Source organism: Schistocerca cancellata, chromosome 5 (assembly GCF_023864275.1).
Source record: "Schistocerca cancellata isolate TAMUIC-IGC-003103 chromosome 5, iqSchCanc2.1, whole genome shotgun sequence".
Lineage (NCBI taxonomy): Eukaryota > Metazoa > Arthropoda > Insecta > Orthoptera > Acrididae > Schistocerca > Schistocerca cancellata.
The window spans coordinates 533,002,334-533,026,279 of NC_064630.1; the positions used below are offsets into that span (position 1 = coordinate 533,002,334).

The following is a 23,946-nucleotide window of genomic DNA, read 5'->3' on the forward strand; positions in this document are numbered from 1 at the left end:
GCTGAAAATTTTCTAGTGGGAACCTATACATGGCAACAATTATGAAAGTACTTTTATTTAGTTTAGAGTGACACACACGGTCTTGTATATTTTGCTGTCTTTTGTATCATTAATACACCCTAGAAATCTGCAGTGTGTCCCCATAATGCATTTTGCTACGAATTAGAGCAAAATACACTGTTATTAGATATGGATCAATTAATATATCTTTTTTTTCTCCTTAGATGGTATATTCTACGGGAGAGCCTGGAGCACACATACACTGGGTGCTCATTCATTGATAGTTTGCTGTCAATTATGAATTCCAGCAGTTATGACATAACTGGTTTAATCGTTCGGTCGTGGTCAGCTTCGTCTGTCCCTGTTACCAGAATACTTGTGCCATCAGAATATAGTGTAGTATGCCCTGAAGTAAGCTTCTCGTTTATATCATCAATATATGGTAGGAACAGTATGAGCCCCAGGATTGAGCTTTGTGGTACAAGCATATTTTACAGGTATTATCTGACGACAGTTGGTTTGCCGAGGCGTTTTTCACGTTGGACAACAAGGTTTAGAGTTAAACTGTTAATAATTAATCTATATTTCTTAATATTTTCTGGAGCGATCAGAAAACAATGTTATAATCGTTGCTATGCAGAGATAACTGTAACATACTCTTTTATTCAGCTGTTCGTGTTGTTGTATAGTTGGCTGCAGTGTCACCGCATTTTAATGGTAGTCGGTTTAATGTTTGTTGTGTTTTGGAAGCATGGCGAATTTTAGCGATGATTTGTTCAGTGTTTTCGAGGAAAATGAGGGTCAGGATGATTCCATTCACACAATATCCTTACATGAAGACTCTCGTGGAGATGACCATACTTCTCAAGACAGCGCTGAGTAAGTACAACAACTTTACTGGTATCACGACTGAAAATTGAGGTTATGTTTGTGTGTTGTTCAAGCTCTGTAAGTTTGTTGGGAAAGATAGTGATTGTTCATGTCACTTAAAATTACCAGAACAAACCGGATTAATCTGCCGTGTGTGTCCTGTCCACAACAAAAGAATCAAGCAGGTAAATTTGTTTATAAACTGCGTGAATTTGAAAGTTGGGAAGTTACTGAGTACGATTTGAAGTATGATATACAGCTGACTGATACATAATAGGATATTGTTCCTCTTCTACTTCAGCTATTGTTTCCGTATATGCATTTGTTTTCATGCAAAACTTTTGAGATTTCAAGCATCCACGCCATTCCAAAACTTGCTGGCAGAACCACAATTTATCGGTACAGAGGATGAGTACTGTGTTAAATGATTCTTTAATTTATTAGCAATCACCTGAAAATGAAACTAAATTCCACTGTGTAAACAAATTCTGTCTGAAGAAACTGTTTGGCTTATATCTGCACTGTAACTACTTTTTCCTGTATATTTTGCCTTTATATTCATATTAAATTCACTGTGTATTTGATATCTACAAGATCATATTTATCATGGTTTTCTCGTGTTTATTGTGGGCTAGATACTGTTCTGACAGTCTTCATATTTTCTTTGTGTGTTGAACTAAATTCTTACTCAGTTTACAAGTATTCGAAATAATAAGGTAGTTATTGGGCACAAGTAATGTGAAATAAATCCATTGAAATTGCTCCTAATTATCCTCCAATACTATGTCACACGAACCATGTGATGCAGATTCTACATCATCATACCATAGTAGATACACTATTTACCTGAGAGTTATGATGATAAGTTGATATCCACTCTTTGTTCAAGCTATAAATCGTGTAAAGTAGTTGATATTGGCATTATTTTGTAACTTATTTATGATATTCCGTAGCTATCTTACTTTTATCCCTGGGGTAAAGAAGTGACACTTAACCCTTCACTACTGGGCCCATTCACTAAGATTTACTCATTATTCCAATCAGTCTTTTGGGATCCTTTAAAATTGTGCAGTACCTATATATTGGTATGAATTTTGACGATCTGTGAGCACTATAGCCGGCCGCGGTGGTCTAGCGGTTCTGACACTGCAGTCCGGAGCCGCGGGACTGCTGCGGTCGCAGGTTCGAGTCCTGCCTCGGGCATGGGTGTGTGTGATGTCCTTGGGTTGGTTGGGTTTAGGTAGTTCTAAGTTCTAGGGGACTTATGACCTAAGATGTTGAGTCCCATAGTGCTCAGAGCCATTTTTTTGTGAGCACTATAGTGTGTAGACACTGTAAATGTGCAGCCTTCTCAAGATAGACCTGTCTGGGACTATGGGATCTGGCATTTGTGAATGAATGATGAATTATTTTATTTTCCTATTTTGCTAGAGCACATACTTGCTACAGCCATTGCTCAAGGGTACAAGGTTATATGTCATTCAGCTGAGCCTATCGATGTCAAATGTCAGCCGCATCCCATAACATAATTGTGATTTGGCATGTAATGTCATACATGTCTAAATTTACATATTGGACCTTTCCTAAATCTTGGTTGTTGTGATAGTCTGATCTGTTGTGCAATCCGAGGTCTAGATTGGGTTGAAAGGTAACTATTTAGTTATGAGCTGGTGAAGCCAATGAATGTGAAAGCAGAACATCTGGGCGTTGTAATAAACGACCCATAGCGAAGACTAATGTTCATGTCCATGCCATATTGAAGAAGCAAAGGGGATCCAATACGTAACTTTTATGCAGACAGGGTACAGACACTACTTTTTTCCATTTTTTGTAATCTCTGTTAGTTTTATGGATTGGTGGTTGTTGTGACAGACTAGTCTGTAGTGTAGTCCGAGGTCTATGTTTGGTTGTAAGGTGACAGCTTTATTGTGAATTGGTGAAGCCACTGAATGTGAATACAAAATCTTAGATGTAATGACATACTGATCTGTATTGTGTTGAGATGCTCACTGTGTAAGGCAGAATGGCCCTAGACTTGGTGCCAACTTGGTATTATCATCACTCATAGGTGTTTGAGACTCTGGAACCATATAGTTTCATTTCATTAAAGCACCTATGCTTGTATTGCTGGAAGGATATCTCATTTTGGTCAATGCTGAGGTGCTATTCCGATACAGTTTAAGAGCCTCTACAAAGCTGTTCATCTTTAGAGGGAGTACCAAGTGGGCTGAGGTGTGAATGGCAATTCACATTGAGGAGAGAGGCACGCTAGGGTAGTCAGTGCAGTTGTGCAAAGCCACTATACTAGGGTGGTTAGTGCATCTACTTAGTGACCAGGAGACTTGAGTTCGTATCCTGGCCTTGATACAAGTTTTCATTCATTGTTCCAGTTTGCTTTTATACACAGTGCACTTGTGTTTGAAATATAATAATGCTAATTGACAGAACAGTTCCTCACTTACTTGCAAATATCATATTCAAAACACAAAACAAACTAATTGTATTGTTAACGGTGATAAACCATATTTTATAAATGTGCACTTGGTCAACATTGGGCACTTCGTGACCCTAACATGAATTACTCCAAACTATACATGAGGAAATTTAATACCAGTGGTTTATATTAATAGATTTTCAAGTAGGCCTAATTGAACATTAATTATAATGTGTAAACATTTAAAATCAATATTCAGTTTGGATTTTTTGTAATCAGTTGTCACTTTTTTAAATAAAAAAAAATCTTGTTTAAGGAGCTTCAGTTAATATTTTGACTTGCATAGAATTTTTTTTCTCATACACTTCCCACAACTGAACTGCTATTTTGGATTTCCAACACACCTTTCATGGGCCCAAAACTTGTGTGTTTGGCACTGGACCCGGACACCATTAAAACTTTTTGACCATAGCTTCCGACAGTTGATACATTCAACTTTATCCTCAAGTTAATTTCCACTATATGCCTCCTCAATTTATGTTTCATATTCAGAACTGGGGAATTTTCATTACAATATTTCCTCAATCTCTTACCACCTCTCTTTTCTGTGAAAAGTTTGAGTTTCCTGGAGGTAGGCTTATTTGTATAGTGGGATTCAGATTTTCAAAAATCATTCTTGTTTGGAGTGTACATAAGTAATTTCACTGACTAACCTTTGGTCCTCTTATGTTTGTTATAGTTGGGCTTCGGCTGGGAAGAAAACTTGTTGAGATTTGCTAGTCATTGACTGTTTATCATTATCACTACTTTCTTTGTTGTTGGATGTTTTCTGGTCAATGGGTTCCTCTACAAAGTTGGGCTCATTGAGTAAGTTCACGTTGAAGTAGATACCAGCTTTCCTAAACCCATTTGGGGCAGTTCCCATTGTTGCCTCTTTAATATAAGCTTGTCTCGAAAGCTTAGAGGTCTGGTACTGTGTAACTAAACATACTGGAGCTCTGCGATTTGCCAGCCATGTCTGAATTTCAGCATTGTTGAAAGTCAGCAGTGAGTGCATAAATGCAATGCAGTTTGGTACAGTTGATCAGAACTGTCTCGAGAAAAGGACTGGATCTGATGCAGAAGGGTTGGTAGTTTCTACAAAATGTTTAAATCATTTCATGGATATGCCTATCTTGATCCACCCAGGTTTGTGACAGTTGAATATCAATACTGGGACTGCTCCATTCTTAAACTCACTCTCCTTATTATGTCTTGGAAATATCAGGAGCAGTGGCACGTAATTTACAGCTGCACTCATGCAAACAACAGTGGTGACTAAGCTTTCCCGTTCAGAAAAAAAGTTAGCTACTTGCTTCTTCCCTTTCTTTGCTATGACCTTGACTTGTTTTGACTATGCAACAATTCACCTTGTCTCATCACAATTGTAATTTCTATCAGGTTTGTAGGAATATCATTTAATCTCTCCCAAAGTATCAAAGCATTGACACACACTTTCTTTGTTGCTCTGGACAATGATGGTGATTCACATGTCCTTAAAGACATGCAACTCCGTATTGTCCCTCTTCATAGATCAGCAATAGTCAACTGACGTCACAGAATTCCACTCCCCTGATAATGCCTTTCTATCTCTTTCATGTCCAGGTGGGACCACTCCCTTGTTCTTCATAAAAATTGCCCAAGTTTTCAGGGAAAAAGCTGAGATGTCTACTAAGGAAATGCAGATTGATACTCATATTGCAACCTAAATTTTTTTTAGCCATCAGCATATCTGCCACAAATTTCTTGTAACAGGGGTGCTTTCAGTTCCCTGAAAAACCATTTATCGCATTCTTGAATCCTATCTGAGGCATTCTTTCCTCACAAGTCATCAAATCCTTAACTTGTATGTTATTAGGTTCCTTATCTGTGGTCCCACAGATCTGTCCTTTCAGTTTAGCAGCACACAGGAAGGAAAATTTGTGACAGATATACTTAAAACATTCACCACCTTCATTCAGTCATGTTATGAATTGTTTCATGATCCCAAGTTTTCTGTGGAGAGTTCACCAAACTTGCTTTAATAACATTCTTGTCTCCTGGATCCAGATTTGTTTTAGGTACCCATTACTTTCTCACCCAGTGTAATCATGTCCACAACTATCCCAGCAGGGATGTTTTGTGCAGCCTGACTGTTGTCCAAGAAACATTCCTTGAGCTTTAGATCACCACCCATTATATATTTTTGCTGTGAATATTTTATTGCTGTTAATATCATTGAGAAGGTTTTGTAGTGTTCCTTCAAGACATAAGAGTAACCTAGTGATATTGAATCATAATTATTGATAATGTGCAGGAGTACAACCCCCCTTTTTCTGGGTTCCATAACCTTCATTCTTTATTGTTGTATTACAGTAAACAAGAGGACATCTTCAGTGAAGTACACACGAAACTGCTCTTCTCGTGTTTGATACCAGGAGAATATTGTACCAGATGTTATCAGTCTTTTTCCATTAAGCAAGAGCCCAAAATCGTTTACTTCATCTTGGGTAAACAGCCCTGCTTTCAACTATTTGGTAGGCACCAAAATTTCATCAGCATCTGCAGACTCAGATGATGACAATCTGATGGCTGATTTCAGATTTGGATACCCAATTCTTTTAATACCCGTTTTGTTATGGCCCTATTGTTGTGGTTTGTTTGGTGTAACCACATCATTGTAATTCCTAAAGGTAATGAATTCTTCTTCTCCTGCATCCATTTTTCTTAATCTCGTAACACACATACAACACTTACTGTGTGGCACATATGTCTTATCTTGGTCTCCTAACTTGACACCAAAATAAGCTAGTTAAGCTTTTTTTCACATATGGGGTTATGTTCTCCCTTCTAGACTTCAAAGTAAATGAGCCACAGATGAACCAAATTGAGTTTGGATTGTTTACACACTGACATGTTGAGGAGCTCACCATTTGTGTGTGTGTGAAATCTTATGGGACTTAACTGCTAAGGTCATCAGTCCCTAAGCTTACACACTATTTAACCTAAATTATCCTAGGGACACACACACACACACACACACACACACACACACACACGAGGGAGGATCCGAATCTCCGCCGGGACCAGACGCACAGTCCATGACTGCAGCGCCTTAGACCGCTCGGCTAATCCCACGTGGCTCACCATTTGTAGACTGACTTTAATGCACCAGTAAATGTAAGAGTTGTACAAAGCATACTTTTTGAAATAATTAAACTCAAGTTCATAATAACTTTCACATTAGTGTGCCATAACTGGCCATAGGGATACTGACATGTGAATAACTTAAGGCAAGTTCAACCAATCCAGTTGTCATAAAACCAACATTAGGGTAGTTACCAGAAAAACTTATAACAAAATTTAATTACAATTTACAGACGCATAACATGCACTAATGCAGCCATAAACAAATCAACCTTTCATCACTATCAGATACATTGGTACATGGCTCACTTTACTACAGTTGCAAACTAAGAACAAACATGGCAAATGACAAATTATTACTATAAGTCTTAATCGACTTTATGTTCACCCTACCTCTTGAACATGAGGCAATTTGAAACAACACAGTCAAGTGTAACTTGTAATCACAGAAATTAATTAACCCCCTTACATACAAATTTCGGCCATCAGAACTTGTGAACATGTATCCGCAGTTACGGAATGCCCTGAAGCTGACTTCACTTCTCTAGAATACTGTGCACATAGTTCAGCATATTTGCAAAGCCCAGGAAGTCTACAAAAGAAAGGCTCCGATTAGCCACACACAACATTGAAATTTGCAGAACACTGCCAGGGTACAATTTCGTGTCACTATAGTCAGTAACAAGCCTAACCTTCTCTTTGACTCTACATCCAATGTGATGTGTCCCAGAAGAAGGAGGAAAAATCCTCACAAGACATTCTACCCAAAAACAGTTTAATTTACAGGTTAACCCTGTGTGCGGCCGGAGTCTATCTCAGATGGACAAATTACTGTTCTAGCCAAGACGAATGACTTAAGTTAAAATTCAAAACTGAATGCCGATGCTCACCAAATTCAGTAGGAGTGCAAGGCACTAATTTGGATGTGATATGCTTCCCGCCATCCACCGACTAAACAGCAGACTCTGGGTTGCTGACCTATCACTCAGGCAATGCCATAGCACTTTCCACAGTTCCAGTCCACAACTAGCATGCGCCCAGCCCTTATTACATAGCTTACTCCGCCCTCTGTTGTCCAGACCACCAGTTACCTAAAGCTTGTTGAGTGTGCAGTTAAAACCATCCACATCTGGCATCTCTGACCACAGAACCATTTTTATTTTCGTAAAGGTGTATAGATTATCTGGTCCAATGACCATGATTCCAGAATAGAACTCCAAATACAATAAGCCCTAAGGGAACTTCCAAGATAGACTTGGAACTCCCCACCAAGACAGAAGAATAAAGACAGACCTTTCCAATAAAATGGTTTCCATTGCTCGGTGGAAAATGAATGCACCTGGGACTCGCGCAGAAGAATTGAAGCACCTTGCACAAGAGAGACCTCATGTTTGTGTCTCTTGGAGACACACTTTCGAACTGCTGGCAAACCTCTGCTGTGGGCCTACAGTCTGCACAAAATATATGACTATGGGAGTGATGATGTCAGTACTGGTTATATTGGTGAACGACACATTATTCATCACCAGCCCCACTTACTATTGTTGCTATCAGAGTGAGTATATAAAAGCAAATAAAAGTATGATCTTCATATATGCTATCCCATGCTCATATAGATATAAATGCTCTCAGGTATTGGCTCAGAATTCGTCCACCCTCCAATTCTCTTCATGTGATATTTCAAAACGTAAGACGTACTGTTACTCTCCTAGTATCTGCCTTTAAGGTTGAATTAATAGAAAGCCTGTTTCAGAGTGTATCTGTCAACTAAACAGGAACAAGGGACTCACTTCAGCATTTTGTCAGGGTCGGTATGAGCCATTGCTCTGTCCTACTGTTATTTGGTCATTGATCTAAATTACATGAGTTTTGGAGTCAATAATGAGGGCTTCAAGCAGGTGATTATAGCTTTAGCCATATTGAAAAACAGTATTGTCGTGAATACCCAAAGGGCTGTGCACGAGGCAATGGTGAAGGATGACTTTTTCAATGTCACTTCCTTAGTCTGGCAGACTTCAGCTTTTCATACCATCCATGGCAGTGTGAAGTTAGGAATCTTGAGCATCTTCTTCAGGTGTTTCAACTTTGAGGAAACATACACTCACCTGTTTTGGAGTTCCCACTAGGAGCTGAAGTCCTCTCTACCTATGGCATGAGAAAGCATCATAGGACTGGAGCAAAATTGGTGTACCATGTTAAATTATCTGTCTTCAGACAATAAAGGTATAGTACTTCTTGATTGTTTTAATAAAATTTGGTGTCACATTTAGTCTAGGAAGAATGCAGTAATTTTTCTATTGCGATCTGATAAGGACAATGTCAGTCCAAACAATTACTTAAGTGTCATCCTCATCAGCTGCTTAGAAAGGGTTGACTATATGGTTATCCATCTTGCACCCCAAAACTTCCTGGGCTGCTTTCACCATGAATTGAGATAGTATTGTTCCACCATGGTAAACTAGTCCTAAAAGTGTCAGTCATTCAAGAGTCTTTTACCTGGGATAATTTGGAGATACAACCTTTTCTGAGTTCACAGTTGCAGCTTATGAGTACATCTGACAATTCTGACACAGGCTTTCAGAAGCATTTTAAATGTAACATTATCTATAATAGCTATTAAAATTGTCATTCAAAGTGAGTAGTTCTGTCAAGCAATTTGCTGTTTGTTTATGATCTTCTACTTTTGTGTAGCCTTACAACAATAGTGCAAAACTATTTATGTAAATGTCATCTGTCCATGTCATAATTTGAACCAAACTGATCTGGACCTAATCTTTAACAAGATCGTAATATGGTTACCAGTCCTAAAGGACTGAGGAATAAAAAGGATAAAATCATTGAACATTGTGAAATGCATTAGCTGATACCTGTGGGATACCATGGCATCACTATTTATGGATAATCGTGGGTCTGGTACATCATATTGACAGACATTGTCCACCCTAAAGTCATCAGCTGCCAACAGTCGCCTACCAGCCCAGTTCCAAGTCTGTTTGCAGAGGCTCGGTGAAGTGCCACTTTAAAGATTTGTTGCCATCTATTGGCAAGACTACCCTGAAAGTTCTAACAGTCACCTAGAAGCGTGTGCAATGACTTTCCACGCTATTTTGATAGAAATCTTGCAAATTATCTGTGAAATTTGGAATTAACTCTCTATTTGCATAGAATATATAATTTGCCATGTTCAGTTACTCCATTGTGAGATATACATATTTTGCTGTTGACCGCTATTTTAAGTAGGCCTAACTCAATCTTTTCTTTCCCCACAGTGAGCTAATGTACATAAATTTATTCTTTCAGGTTTAAAGATATAAGTATTACCAGACCGGCCTCTGACCAAGTGAAACGAGATTATGAAGATGAGTTTGGAGGTGGAGAATCTGACCACAAAAAACTGAAAAGGGAAACAATCCTTGATGACATAAAGTAAGATTACTTTCGTATTGTACTATAAATTATGTAAATAGTTTTCATACTCTAATGTAATTTTTTCTTTTGCATTACTGCGAAGAAAGCCTACATTTGCCTGTGTAGATCTGATAATGAACCACACTAAAAAAATTATAGAGCATTACCATTTTAGCATTTTCCTTGATACTGTTTTTCATGTTATTTATAATTTCAAAATAATGTGATGTGTGATTGTAGGGCAACAGTGTTAAATGGTTTCCTGTTGACTTGCCACCTTTGTGCAGACCTTATTCATTGATTTATAGGTGTCATGGTGTACGAAGGGGATATCCATGGACATTAATTTTTTTCATTCCAGTACTTAGAATTCATAGTTAAGGCTTCAGTACACAGGGCTATAAAATCAGTTTCTGTGATGTCAATTTCAGTTAGTATTTTTTGTCTGGTGTGTTTCTGTCTGTGAAAGTGTCAATGTTCTTAAATCCAGAGCTATTTTGGAAATGAATCACAGTTACAAACATTTTTGTTGTCTGGGGAAAGACAAAGATTCTAAGGCTCTAGCTTCAGAGTCATGTTTGCCTGAAAACCAAGGATATTTACATATGTAGAGTTGTGGAAATGTAGAAGGTGGAAAATGAAAATGATTTTAACTTAAGAAGCTCCTGCTGCGAAAATGTTTAAACATAAAAAAACTGTTCAGATGTATCAAGTAATAATTGCTGTAACCTACAACAATAAGCAAATACCTTTGCAGTCACGGGAAATAGTGGCTATCAAACTTTAATACAGCTTAAATCATCAGATCCTTGCATCAGAAAAAATTTAAAATCCATGAGAAAGTAAACAAAACAAGAGGAACTGACATGTGAATACTCAGCGGGGGAGGGGGGGGGGAGCACATGACTTATCATCTCACACGAATGGAGGCTATAATTGTGAAGTATAATGCGTTAAAGGAACCTATTCTAGATACGTTTGGGATATATGTACGACAGGCTATTACAAACTGGAGACAGATGGTAACGAATTTGTATGTGGCCAAGGATTCACATGCCTGAAACTAATTGGTGTTTGGCCATACCCAAGCAGAAGCATAGTACCTGGCAGGAGAGGGCCAGAGCTCATTTTTGTTGTGCCAAACTCCAATTAAATTGTATCCAGTTGCTGGCTATGTGGATGTGTATCCATAGGTGCCTGATGTGTAGCCCAGCTTGCATCGTGTGGATGATCTTCGCCTCCTTTGTTTGTGATAGCCATGTAGTTTGTCTTGGGTTGCTGTGACAGTCAGCAGCAATATGGCTTGTCCAACCACAAATTATACAATCAACTATGCAGCTGGGACAGGCATAACATTAGTGGTGGCAGAAGCCCTGTAGGCAGTGTGGAACCTTGCTTTAATGCTGGTAAAAGTGGGCTGGCTAGTGGTCAGTGGCAAAGGTGGCTGTTGGTTGAAGCTGTGGAGGCAACATCTCTCAGTTGCGACATTGGGCACCAGTGGCCTGTGTGCAGTGGCTAGGATTTCTTCCAAGGTAGGATCTAGTAAATTAACATGGATTTGGACTTCATGGTTGGGTGCATCTTGGACCATTGTGTCATGTATGAGACTGTCTGCCTGAGATCTAGCACAACTCTCTGCTGTACAAGTGAATTTATGAGGTCAAAAGATCTTCCTTCAGTAACTGTGTCCTCCAACAGGTGTGAAGTGGACATCCTCCATCTCTCTGTCCTGAGCATCCTCCTTCATTTGCTTGTATCTTCTTCCTCTCATCACATATGTTAGCATTCCAAACCTTGTTTTTCCTCTACCTTTTTTCCTTCTACTTTTCCCTCCATGCTTCCTTGTAATGGACTATTCCTACATAATGTCTCTCATCCACAGTGTTTTCCTCTTCTGTATTATCCTTGTTAAGTTCCTCTTCTCTCATACCCAGCTCACCACCTCCTCATTTCTCATTCTGTTGATCCTTTTTATTTCTTTAACGTCTTGGAGTTTGCCTGTCATGCTTGTGCAGCACAGTGAAAGAAACACAGTGGTGACACCACATGTAACTGACAGTATGGTATTGAACTAGTGTCTCCACGAGCTTGTCCAGTGTAAAGGCAGAAGGTTCACACTGAGGGGCAATCTATTTCGCACTGCGAGATGTTGTCACAAGCATGCTGCGTATTAACTGCATTCCGTGCATTTGTTGTTGAACACAGGGATTCGGACCAGTATGGGCTGTACTGGAGACCAGTATGGGCTGTACTGGAGATGGTGGGGCCCATCTCGGAGTGAGACAGTAGCTGCTCCATAAGATCCACCTGTTGCTGTCGCCTTTGCTGCTGCTGTTTGTATCATTTTCCCTGTAGTTCCAGCTGCTTTTTCTGTTGTCTGATGAGCTCAAAAAATGCTGCCTGCATTTCTGATGCAGTGTCTTGACCTTACAAACTGTAGGTCTAGATACTGGTTTTCACATGTTATGTTTGTGGTTACTCATTTTGTGGCTGTCTCCCAAACATGATACTTAATACCTAATTGTCATTTGGCCACCAGACATTAACACAATTGAAATATTTGGATCATGGTTTCAAGAAAACATTGTGCAACTTGTGGAAGGTTTCATATGACATAGGCCTTGATAACACAGAAATCCAGAGGAAATGTTTGGAGTATATCACATGTAGTCTGTCGCTGCCAATGGAAACAAAAGTCCAATGGCAGTCCAGTAGGCTGAGATGCTGAATTCAGCAGAGCTCAATGGATCAAAGTGATATCGTACCCAGAGTCTAGCGACAGTGATGGACAGAAGACAGTCATTGAGCATAGCTGGTGGTGATCTGCTTGAGGTGGTTGCCTGAAGAGAACTGACTTCTGCCTTCCCCGTGGCAGGTTATTTTGCTGTATTCAAAGTTGATGCTGACTTGCATGATTGGTGCTCACATGGCATAGTTACATTGTTGTGGCAAAGCCACTAAACCTACGATGTCATTGGTCTCTGCCACCAATATGTTTTCAGTGGGAAAAATATAAGAATAACAAAATGTTTCTTACTACTGAAATAACAACTTCAGAATTGATTTCACTTGTTTGTCACATTGATTTCCTCTAAGGCAATAAGATGTTCTTTAATTTGTCTCCACTCATATTGATGTGAGCCAAAGTAGAGATGTGAAAAAATAACTATTTTTTCTGACATTCTTTGTGAAACTTCAGAGTCACACAAAGATTCTTCATTTCACTTTTCTAGCTCATTCAGAATAATTAGTACATAATATTTGATGTGTGTATATATATATATATATATCTGTGTGTGTGTGTGTGTGTGTGTGTGTGTGTGTGTGTGTGTGTGTGTGTGTGTGTGTGTGTGAGAGAGAGAGAGAGAGAGAGAGAGAGAGAGAGAGAGAGAGAGAGCAGTTTGTTTCTTGTTCCCTATCTTCACTTAGGGTCTCCCTCCCTATCTTAATTGAGTGGATCAATCACACTTATGTTCTGACTAAATAAAACCAAGACAAAGCATTTAATCCTTGTTCTATCTCTCATGTTGATTCTGTTAGCATTTCCAGACAGAGGACTGTTATTCAAGTATGAATCAGACAGGCATTTTATAAGCAGCCTTGTTTGTAAATGAGTGACAAATTTTAATAATTCTTCCAGTAATCTTATCCTGACATCTACTTTGTCATCAACTAGAGTTGTTGTATCATTCCATCTTGCGTCTCTGCAGATAAGAACATTCAAATATTTTATAAGTGTAACTGACTTAAATGAATATTTCATAATGTTTAATCAAACAATGTACAGTTATTATCTTCTTTGCTATTCATGCACATAACATTAGCCTGCATCATGAATCAGCTGTCAGTAATTTTTTTGTGCCACATGATGTTAATTTGGAATTCCTTCCACATTTTGCTATAATGTTCTGCAAAAACTACCACTTTATACATAACTATTCAGCCGTATAGAGTCTAAGAGGAACACTAACGTAATGTGCCTAGTCATTTACATTCACTACAGAAAATTCTTAAAACAATTACTTTGGTATTATAAAGTGAGTATGTTACTAGCACAGTAAAGTTGCACCAAACTACACTGGCAAATCTGTGTTATTGCAATGATATGCATCGTCTTATGTAGCAGACACAGGCATGTTTGAGAGGAGGATGGCGATGGGTGCAGCAGATTTGTGAACAGATGACTGGAGTTTGCTTGTTTGTGACTAGCATAAGGGCCAAACAAAAGGTTGCTGTTTGAAGGCTACACAGTCCAGAATCAGTATGCCAATCAGACAAAATTACCATGAGCATTGAGCCAATCATCCCACCATTGTGCCTGGTTGAAGGTACCCATTTGGTAAAACGCCGTGTCCTGCTACATGAAGAAATTTGTAACTGCCTGCTGCACACTCTTGTCCAACAGGAATCATTAACCCTTCTAGGACTGTTTAAAGCGATCGAAGGAGTGGTAATTGCAAGGGGAGAGATCAGGACTATAGGGCAGTTGCCCAGATGTCTCCCACTTGGATGAGACTGGCCACCCGATGACCAGTGTCTTGTGTCGAATCACGACCAGCACGAAACTTGGTGCACCATTCCACAATGGTGGTTTTTGACAGACAGAGTATCCCTTACACACATTCTTTATTCTCTGGTGGATGCCTACCAGTGTACATCTTTCAGCAGTATTCCCTCCAGGGGGGTCCACAACTCTTTTGTGGATACGTGCGTAGCGAGCACGGGACCCCGAGCTAATGTGGCCTTCCTTCCTTTCCGGGCTGCATACCTTCCCTTTCCGCATCCTTCCCCATCCCCCATCTTCGCCCCTCCTCCCTCTGGCTCATTCCTTCCCTTTCTCCCCATCTGGGAGTATGGTTTGTGCCTACGTCCGGAGATGGACGCTCGTAAATGTAACGCATTCTTCGCCCTCTTTGCTTGTATGTCTTCTTCCTTCCTTTGTCCTTCTCTTTTCCTTACCTCTTCTCTTTACCCTTTTCTTCACTGCGGCGTTTGAGACCTCTCTTCTTTCCTTTCTCTTTCTTCCTCCCTGTGTGTGTCTGAAGGCCGACCCACGCATTTTTGTGCGCAGCCGGTGACGGGGTAACGCGTAATTCCCCGCCCCGGGTAGACAGGTAGGACACTTACGTACCCCCTGGTAACGGCCAGGCCCATGGAGGGGTGATTACCAGAGCTGATACCTTCCGAAAGTGCCGATTGGTCCCTCCGTCCGTTTGTCGGGAGGTGTGACCTGAGGTGTGAACAATCACCTAAGGCGGGAGTGCCCTCAGAGAGGGCCCCCACAAGGGAGGAGTGCGCCATCGGAGACACGGGTAATCATGGGGGATTCTTCCGCAATGGTTTCCTCACCTTCCACTATGTCTGCTCACAAGCGTAAGTTCACTGAGTCTCAGCCACAGACGGTTCTCCCATCGTTGCCACAGTTCCTTGTTGTTTCTCGGTCTGACGAAGGTCACGACTTCTCCACGGTCAACCCTTTCATTATTCAGAAAGGTGTCGACACAATTGCAGGTCCTGTAAAGTCTTGTTCCAGATTACGGAATGGCACCTTGTTGTTAGAAACAGTCAGTGCCCTCCAGGCACAAAAATTGCTGTGTACTTCACTGCTCCACACCTTCCCTGTCCGGGTTGAAGCGCACCGCACTTTAAATTCCTCGCGTGGAGTCATATATACACGCTCCCTCGATGGATTGTCTGACGAAGAAATTCAGCACTACCTGTCTGACCAGGGCGTAACGGCTGTTCATAGAGTTATGAAAAGGGTTGACACGACAATCATTCCAACCCGCACTGTCTTCTTGACATTTGACAAAGTTCAACTCCTATCGAAAATCAAAGCAGGTTACGAGATAATTTCCGTTCGCCCTTACGTCCCAAACCCTACGCGTTGCTATCGATGTCAGCGGTTCAATCTCACCAGCCAGTCCTGTTCTAATCCGGCCAAATGTGTTACATGTGGCAAGGATGCCCATGAGGGTGCTTATCCACCTCCATCCCCTCGCTGCATCAACTGTATGGGTGACCACGCTGCTTCCTCTCAAGATTGCCCCGTTTTTAAGGACGAAAAGCTCATCCAGGAAATCAGAGTGAAGGAAAAGGTGTCGACCTTTGCTGCTCGAAAATTATTCGCCAGTTGACAGCCCACCGTGCCTCAGACAGGAAAATACAGCACTGTCCTTGCTTCTCCTCGGCCAGCAAAGGAGGCGGCCACGCAGACTTGCGACCTCACCTTTAGTGCCACGGTCGTCAGATCGGCCAGTGCAAAGATCGCCCGTTCAACCTCACCACTTTCGCCTGCCCACTCTATGGCTCACCCTTCATCGGGTTCTGCTAAATCTCGAGTCCAAAAGTCAGACACCAAGACTTCGAAAAAAGAGCATAGTCGTGAAGATTTTTTACGTACCCCAACTTCACAACCATTGCTTCCTCCTTCATCTAAACATCATAATTCCAAGAAGGCTACAAAGAAACCCAGTTCATCTCCTTCTCCGCCAAGGCGTGTCCCATCTACAGCACCACCTGGCGGAAATCGCCCTCGGCCGTCTTCTGTGTCGCCGAGGTGCACTGCTGGCGGCTGATCAACCGGCCGATGGCTGGTGGCAGGAGCTGCTCCTGAACAACCTATGGATCAGGATCTTCTGCCTTCGGCTGAATGCCATTCCATGCTGTCGGTCGCAAGCTCTGAGCAGTCGTTGAGTTGACAGCAACCTTGGTCACATTCCTCCATTTTCTGTTCACCCTAGGTCCATTATCCACTGGAATATCCGCGGCATTCGAGCCAATCGGGATGAATTGTCGATCCTCTTACGATCCTACTCGCCGGTCATCTTCTGTCTTCAGGAAACAAAGCTGCGTCCCCATGACCGCTTTGTTCTCCCTCATTTTCAGTCCATCCGATATGATTTCCCCTCTGTTGAAGGCACTCCAGCCCATGGAGGACTCATGATTCTTCTCCATGATACTCTCCATTATCACCCAATTCACTTAAACACTTCCTTCCAAGCTGTCGCCGTCCATCTTTCCCTTTCTGGATACACGTTCTCTCTTTGTACTGTATACATTCCATCGTCCACACCAATGGCACGAGCTGATCTTCATCTTCTTGGTCAGCTTCCACCCCTCTATTTGCTGGTTGGGGACTTCAATGCCCACCACCCACTTTGGGGATCTCCACATCCTTGTCCATGTGGCTCACTATTGCTAGACATCTTCCACCAAGTGGATCTAGTTTGCCTCAACACTGGGGTCCCTACATTTTTGTCTGCCTCCACGACAAATTTATCTCATTTGGACCTTGAGGTCGGTACTGTTCCGCTAGCTCGGCGCTTCGAATGGTTCGCCCTTGATGACACACACTCGAGTGACCACTTTCCATGTGTCCTTAGACTGCAGCCTCAACTACCATGTATGTGCCCGCGACGCTGGAAGTTTGCCCAAGCCGATTGGACACTTTTTTCGTCTTGAGCGACATTCGATGACCGTCACTTTCCCAGCGTCGATGATGAGGTCACACATATTACCAACGTTATTCTTATAGCTGCGGAACGTTCAATACCACGCACCTCCGAATTGCCCTGGCGCCCCCCAGTTCCTTGGTGGAACGAGGCATGCCGTGACGCAATACGTGAGTGGCGACGTGCTCTTCGCGTTTTCTGCCACCATCCTACTTTGGCCAACTGTATCCGCTATAAGCAGTTCCGTGCGCGATGCCGTCATGTCATCCGTGATAGCAAGAAGGCAAGCTGGAAATTCTTTATTAGCTCATTTAACACTTTCATTCCCTCCTCGGAAGTTTGGAGTCGGCTTCGATGGTTCTCAGGCGCGCCTAGTTTCTCCCCGGTCTCTGGGCTCACTGTCGCGCATGATACATTAGTGGACCCCGTCGCAATTTCTAACTCATTGGGTCAGCACTTTGCTGAGATTTCGAGCTCTTCAAATTACCCGCCAGCGTTTCTCCCGAAGAAACGTGCAGCGGAAGTGTGACCTCTTGCTTTCTCCTCTCCAAATCGCGGAAGCTACAATACTGTTTTCTCCATGCGGGAACTCCAACATGCACTCTCTTCTTCTCGCTCCTCTGCCCCAGGACCGGATGGTATCCACGTCCAAATGTTGCTGCATTTATCAACCCATAGTCTGCGTTACCTCATTCGCCTTTATAATCAAATTTGGACCGACAGTACTTTTCCCAGACGATGGCGGGAAGCTATCATCGTTCCTATTCCGAAACCTGGAAAGGACAAACATCTCCCCTCTAGCTATCGCCCCATTTCTCTCACGAGTAGTGTCTGTAAGGTTTTGGAGCATATGGTGAATTACCGTTTAGCTTGGTGGCTGGAATCCCGCAGTCTTTTAACACCAGCCCAATTCGGATTCCGAAAGCATCGTTCTGCAGTTGACCATCTTGTTGCTCTCTCCACTTATATCATGAACAATTTTCTCCGGAAATGCCAAACAGTAGCAATATTTTTTGATCTGGAGAGAGCATACGATACCTGTTGGAGGACAGGCATCCTCCGCACACTGTTCTCATGGGGCTTTCGAGGTCGGCTACCCCTTTTTCTTCGCGAATTTATGACAGAGCGCACATTTAGGGTGCGGGTGAACACTACTCTCTCCCGTACTTTCTCCCAAGAAAACAGGGTACCCCAGGGCTCCGTGCTAAGTGTTGTACTGTTTGCCATTGCCATAAATCCAATTATGGATTGTCTCCTTCCTGATGTCTCGGGCTCCCTCTTTGTGGACAATTTTGCGATCTACTACAGCTCTCAACGGACCAGCCTTCTTGAACGACGTCTTCAAGGATGTCTCGATCGCCTCCACTCTTGGAGCATCGAAACCGGCTTCCGTTTTTCTCCCAGTAAGACCGTTTGTGTTAATTTTTGGCGACGTAAGGAGTTTCTTCCACCCTCCTTACATCTAGGACCTGTCAACCTTCCATTTTCAGACGTCGCTAAATTCTTGGGTCTTATGTTTGACAGAAAACTATGCTGGTCCTCCCACATTTCGTATCTTTCGGCTCGCTGTCTGCGATCCCTCAACACCCTCCGTGTCCTCAATGGAACCTCCTGGGGAGCAGACAGAGTGGTCCTTCTCCGCCTCTATCGCGCCTTAGTGCGCTTGAAATTGGACTATGGAAGCATAGTCTACTCCTCCGCTTGGCCGTCTATTCTTCGGTGTCTCGACTCTATCCACCACCGTGGATTACATTTAGTGTCTGGAGCTTTTTACACCAGCCCTGTGGAAAGCCTTTATGCTGAGACTGCTGAACCTCCGCTGTCCAATCGGCGAGCAGTCCTTCTGGGTCGTTATGCTAGCCATCTGTCTTCCATGCCTGCTAATCCAGCCCATGACATTTTTTTCGACGCCTCCTTTGATGTAGGATATGCAGGCCGCCCCTCCTCCCTACTACCACCGGGAGTCCGCTTCCGTCAACTGCTCCATTCTCTTTCCTTCCGCTTTCCTAAAACCTTCTTGACAACTTGGGGTACAGCACCGCCTTGGCTCTGTCCCCGGATCTGCCTGCTCCGTGACCTTTGTCGATTTACCAAGGATGGTACCCCTTCACTTGTTTATCGTCGGGCATTTGCTGCTCCATGTGCACAAATGACGGAAGCCACATTTCTTTACACAGATGGCTCGAAAACATCGTTAGGTGTAGGGAGTGCCTATGTTGTTGGCGACACCCCAAATCACTTTCGGCTTCCCGACCAGTGTTCGGTCTATACTGTGGAGCTTTGCGCTGTTCTCCAGGCTGTCCACTACATCCGCCACCATCAGCGGATACAGTAAGTTATCTGCTCAGATTCTCTCAGCTCTCTCCTCAGTCTCCAAGCTCTTTACCCTGTGCACCCTCTGGTCCACCGGATTCAGGACTGTCTGCGCTTGCGCCACTTGGGGGGCGTCTCGGTGGCGTTCCACTGGCTCCTGGGACACGTTGGTATCTGTGGAAATGAGGCGGCCGATATTGCGGCCAAGGCTGCAGTCTCTCTTCTCCGGCCAGCTATTCAGTCGATTCCCGTCGCCGATCTATGGAGCGTTTTATGTCGTCGTGTTGTTCTTTTATGGCACACACATTGGTTGACACTTCCCCATAATAAATTGCAGGACGTGACAGCTCTTCCTTGTGCTTGGACCTCTTCCTCCCGAACGCGTCGTCGGGAGGAGGTAATTTTAACTAGACTCCGGATAGGGCACTGTCTTTTTAGCCATCGACATCTTTTAAGCGGCGATCCTCCCCCACTCTGTCCCCACTGCTCTCAGCTGTGGACGGTAAGACACCTTTTAATTGAGTGCCCCTATTTTAATCCGTTGCGCTCCCGTCTACAGCTGTTGCCTGATATATTGTCGATTTTAGCAGATGACACGCACTCAGCCGATCGCGTTCTCGAATTTATTAGTGCCAGTGAAATGACGTCAGTCATTTGAAGCTTTTTTGGGGACAACCAACCCCTTTCTGTAGAGGATTTTTAAGCCTTCCTTCTGCTTTTAGTTTCTCCAATTTTATGACTTTCGTTCCCATTGCTGCTGATTTCCATTTTCGGTTTTTTACTGTTTCCTAAGTCACGGACCGGGCGCTAATGACCATAGCAGTTTTGCGCCCTAAAACTAAAACCAAAACAAAACAAAACAAAACAAATCTTTCAGCAGCCAAGAAAGGAACAGCAGCATGTTGGTCCTGTCTGGATGCATTTGGATGCATCACCACAGTTCCCATTTCCACATTTACCATATGTACATCAGAAAAAAAACAAATGCCACACTAATCACTTGTCTATATGTAGTGCTTATATACCTGCCTCAGTCATGCTACATTGCATGTACGCGACAGCAACACCCTCAAACTGAAGCTTTCTGATCGCCATTGGTAGAGTCATTGGAACATTGCAGAGAGATCGCAGTAATTTCTGTCCACTAGTGACTAATGTTTCCTGTTACACACTCAAAGGAAACTAACTAGGCCTACTGTCTCCCTTGTCGTAATCAATGGAGCTATTGTAGAGTACTGCAGAAAGAAGAATACTGAAGTTATACATCTGCACCATTCACTTTTCATGACTAAAGGGATAGACTGATAGCTGTTGTGCCAAAAGGAGAACATGCTTTAATTGACATTCCCAATTTTAAGTGAACAGCAATGCTTTTGTTAAGTCACTGACATACAGTTAAATGCAAAACAACAGCTAAGTAGGAGCCAAATCACACAGTTAACAATGAGTCACTGAAAGTAAAAAGTAATCCTTGAACTGTGATCAACAGCAGAGATGAAATGTTCACTGTTTTGATAAAGTCTCTGAAGTTTATTTAAATTTCAGTGCTCTACAAAGTCCAGCTGCAAGGTTATCATTGAATCTAACCAACAGGAAATTTCTCACAGACTCTTTGTCCAGCTTAGAAGTTACTGTCCATGAATCCAGAGTCCAATGACTCAGTGGTCAGTGATGAACGATGGCTGCATGCGGTGACGGCTTGGTTGCTCAAGGAATTTACAGAAGAGCCGCACATTCAGGTCTGGATCTTCGGCTGAAACTAGTGGGCTAGGTGCCAGGTGCTTGCTTAAATGCATGCCAAATGGAAGGTTACTCAATCAGTTCCCGGGTGGCACCTGGTGAGTGTAGGAAAATAGTTGGATGATTGTGTTGTTGCCTGGGACAATGTTGGCAATGTGGCACGTTGTCTTACGACAGTCCACTGACCATCTGGTATTTATTTACAGGCAGATGGCTCATGGCAAGGCAGTTGTCTTTAGCCTTAGTTGTGCTGAGGTACAGTCAATATCCCAGTATACAGCAGTAGTGATGTGCACGTTATGCTGGACTCTGAATAATGAATGACCATTCATGTCATGGCGAAGTCATGATTTGGCTTGTACAGTAGCAATAGATCTATGCTAATATATATAAATTTTTGAAAGCACTGTGTAGATAGAAAATATACTCACCAAGTGGCAGCAGGAAAAAATACATATAAAGGTACTGAAATTTGCAAGCTTTTGGAGCCAGTGGCCACTTATACTGCCAGAAGGATTGGAGATGAAGCACGAGGGGTAAAGGGAAAGGACTGATGAGGATTAGGAAATGAACATAATTCGGAAAAGTCATCCAGAACTCAGGTCAGCGGAGACTCACTTTCTCATGACATCTGGTAAGTATCGATTGACCCAGGGTTATGGGTGACGTTTTTGAACTCTCCCCAACCCCACAGATCCTTTTTCTGAAGCCATCTTCCTTCCGTTTCAATTCTTCTGCCAGAAGCTGGCTCCAAAAGCTTACAGATTTCAATACCTTTATATGTGTTTTCTCCTGCCATCACTTAGTGAACAGATGTGTGCTGGTGGAATGGGAATCCACAATCTGCCATCATCCATCAAATGTATCAAGGGATGATTTTGAATGGGCAGCTTGTGATGGGTCCAGAGGGCTGCAGCTTTTTAAAATGGAGCTCAGATTTGATGAAATGACTTTTTTTTTTATACACTTAGTGGTCAAAAGTCATGGAAAGGCACAGTAACAGGAGTCGATCGACAGGTGCCGAAACTTGCATGACACATTTCTCTCTTCACAGTCATGATAGAAATGTGGTCCTGACACTCCACATTCAAATCAACAGTCATGCAACAAACAGTAGACCCTCAGTTAGGCCTGGTGATCTAGTGTTAAAGTGCTTACCCGGAAACCAGCCTTTACCTCACAATGATGTGAAGGTTTTCCAGGAATGGCCCATGGTTCAGGTTCCGCATTAAACAGTAGGCCCCTCTCTCCTGGCAGGATTAGTGGGCTAGATGAAGGACACGCAAGTCACAGCAAGCTGGCAGACGATGCATGGTAGAGGTTACCTTATATCATAGCTAGTTATCCCCTTTCATTTTTCACTTGCTGATGGATTGAGGGAAAACAAATGTATATATGCTTCCATACGAGTCCTGATTTCTTGTCACAGTCCCTATGTGACATGTACATAGCTTGCAGCAGAATCATTCTGCAGCATGTCACTAATGGCAGTTCTCTAAACTTTCTCAATAGTGTTTTGCCAAAAGAACCTCTTCTTTCATCTCTTCCAAATATCCATTTGCAGAGCATTTCAGTAAAACTCAGATGTTGATTGAAACTTACTGATAGCAAATCTAGCAACATATCTCTGAATTTCAGAATGAGATTTTCACTCTGCAGCGGAGTATGGGCTGATATGAAACTTCCTGGCAGATTAAAACTGTGTGCCAGATGGAGACTCGTACTCGGGACCTTTACCTTTCACGGGCAAGTGCTCTACCAACTGAACGCCCCGTCCTCACAGCTTCTGCAAGGTTCGCAGGAGAGCTTCTGTTAAGTTTGGAAGGTAGGAGACGAGGTACTGACAGAAGTGAAGCTGTGAGGACAGGGCGTGAGTCGTGCTTGGGTAGCTCAGTTGGTAGAGCACTTGCCCACGAAAGGCAAAGGTCCCGAGTATGAGTCTCGGTCCGGCACAAAGTTTTAATCTGCCATGAAGTTTCATATCTCTGAATTGCTTCATTGTCTTTGTCTAACCCAACCAGGTGGGGATCCCAAACATTTGAGCAGTGCTCAAGAATTGGTTGCATGAGCGTTCTGTATGTGACCTTCTTTATAGATGAGCTACACTTTCCCAGAAATCTTTCAGTAAACAGAAATTGACCGTTCACCTTCCTTGCAGCAGACCTTACATGCTCGTTTATCATATCACTTTGCAGTGTTATGCCTATATATTAATCAGCACAACTTAAAGTCATCCTGTATTCTCCTACAGTTGCTCAAGAACGACACTTCCCCATACATTACAATGCTATCAGCGAGCACACAGATTGCTGCTCACTTTGTCTATCAGATCATTTATGCACATGGAGAACAAGTCCCATTACTTAAAAAGTCTTTCAGCCACTCAAATATTCCATACACTTGGATCTTCTTTTTATCATCAATGTCAAACATTTTCTGGAAATGTAGGAATGTGGAATCTGCTTATTGCCCTTCACTTGTGGTTCACGGGATATTATGTGAGAAAAGAGCAAGCTAAATTTTGTACAAATGATGCTTTCTAAGTCCATGTTGATTTGTGGC

General features: G+C 42.5%; 1 protein-coding gene across 1 annotated transcript in view; it reads left to right on the forward strand.

The window, feature by feature from the left end:
* The first annotated feature begins 690 nt into the window (after positions 1 to 690).
* The window catches only part of LOC126187470 (exosome RNA helicase MTR4), a 117,023-nt gene continuing 93,767 nt past the window's right edge, over positions 691 to 23,946 (forward strand). Inside the window, exons 1-2 of the mRNA XM_049928568.1 lie at positions 691 to 879; positions 9,770 to 9,895. Of these exons, the coding sequence (XP_049784525.1) occupies positions 752 to 879; positions 9,770 to 9,895 (254 nt within the window). The 5' untranslated portion in view covers positions 691 to 751. The remainder of the gene's footprint in view (positions 880 to 9,769; positions 9,896 to 23,946) is intronic.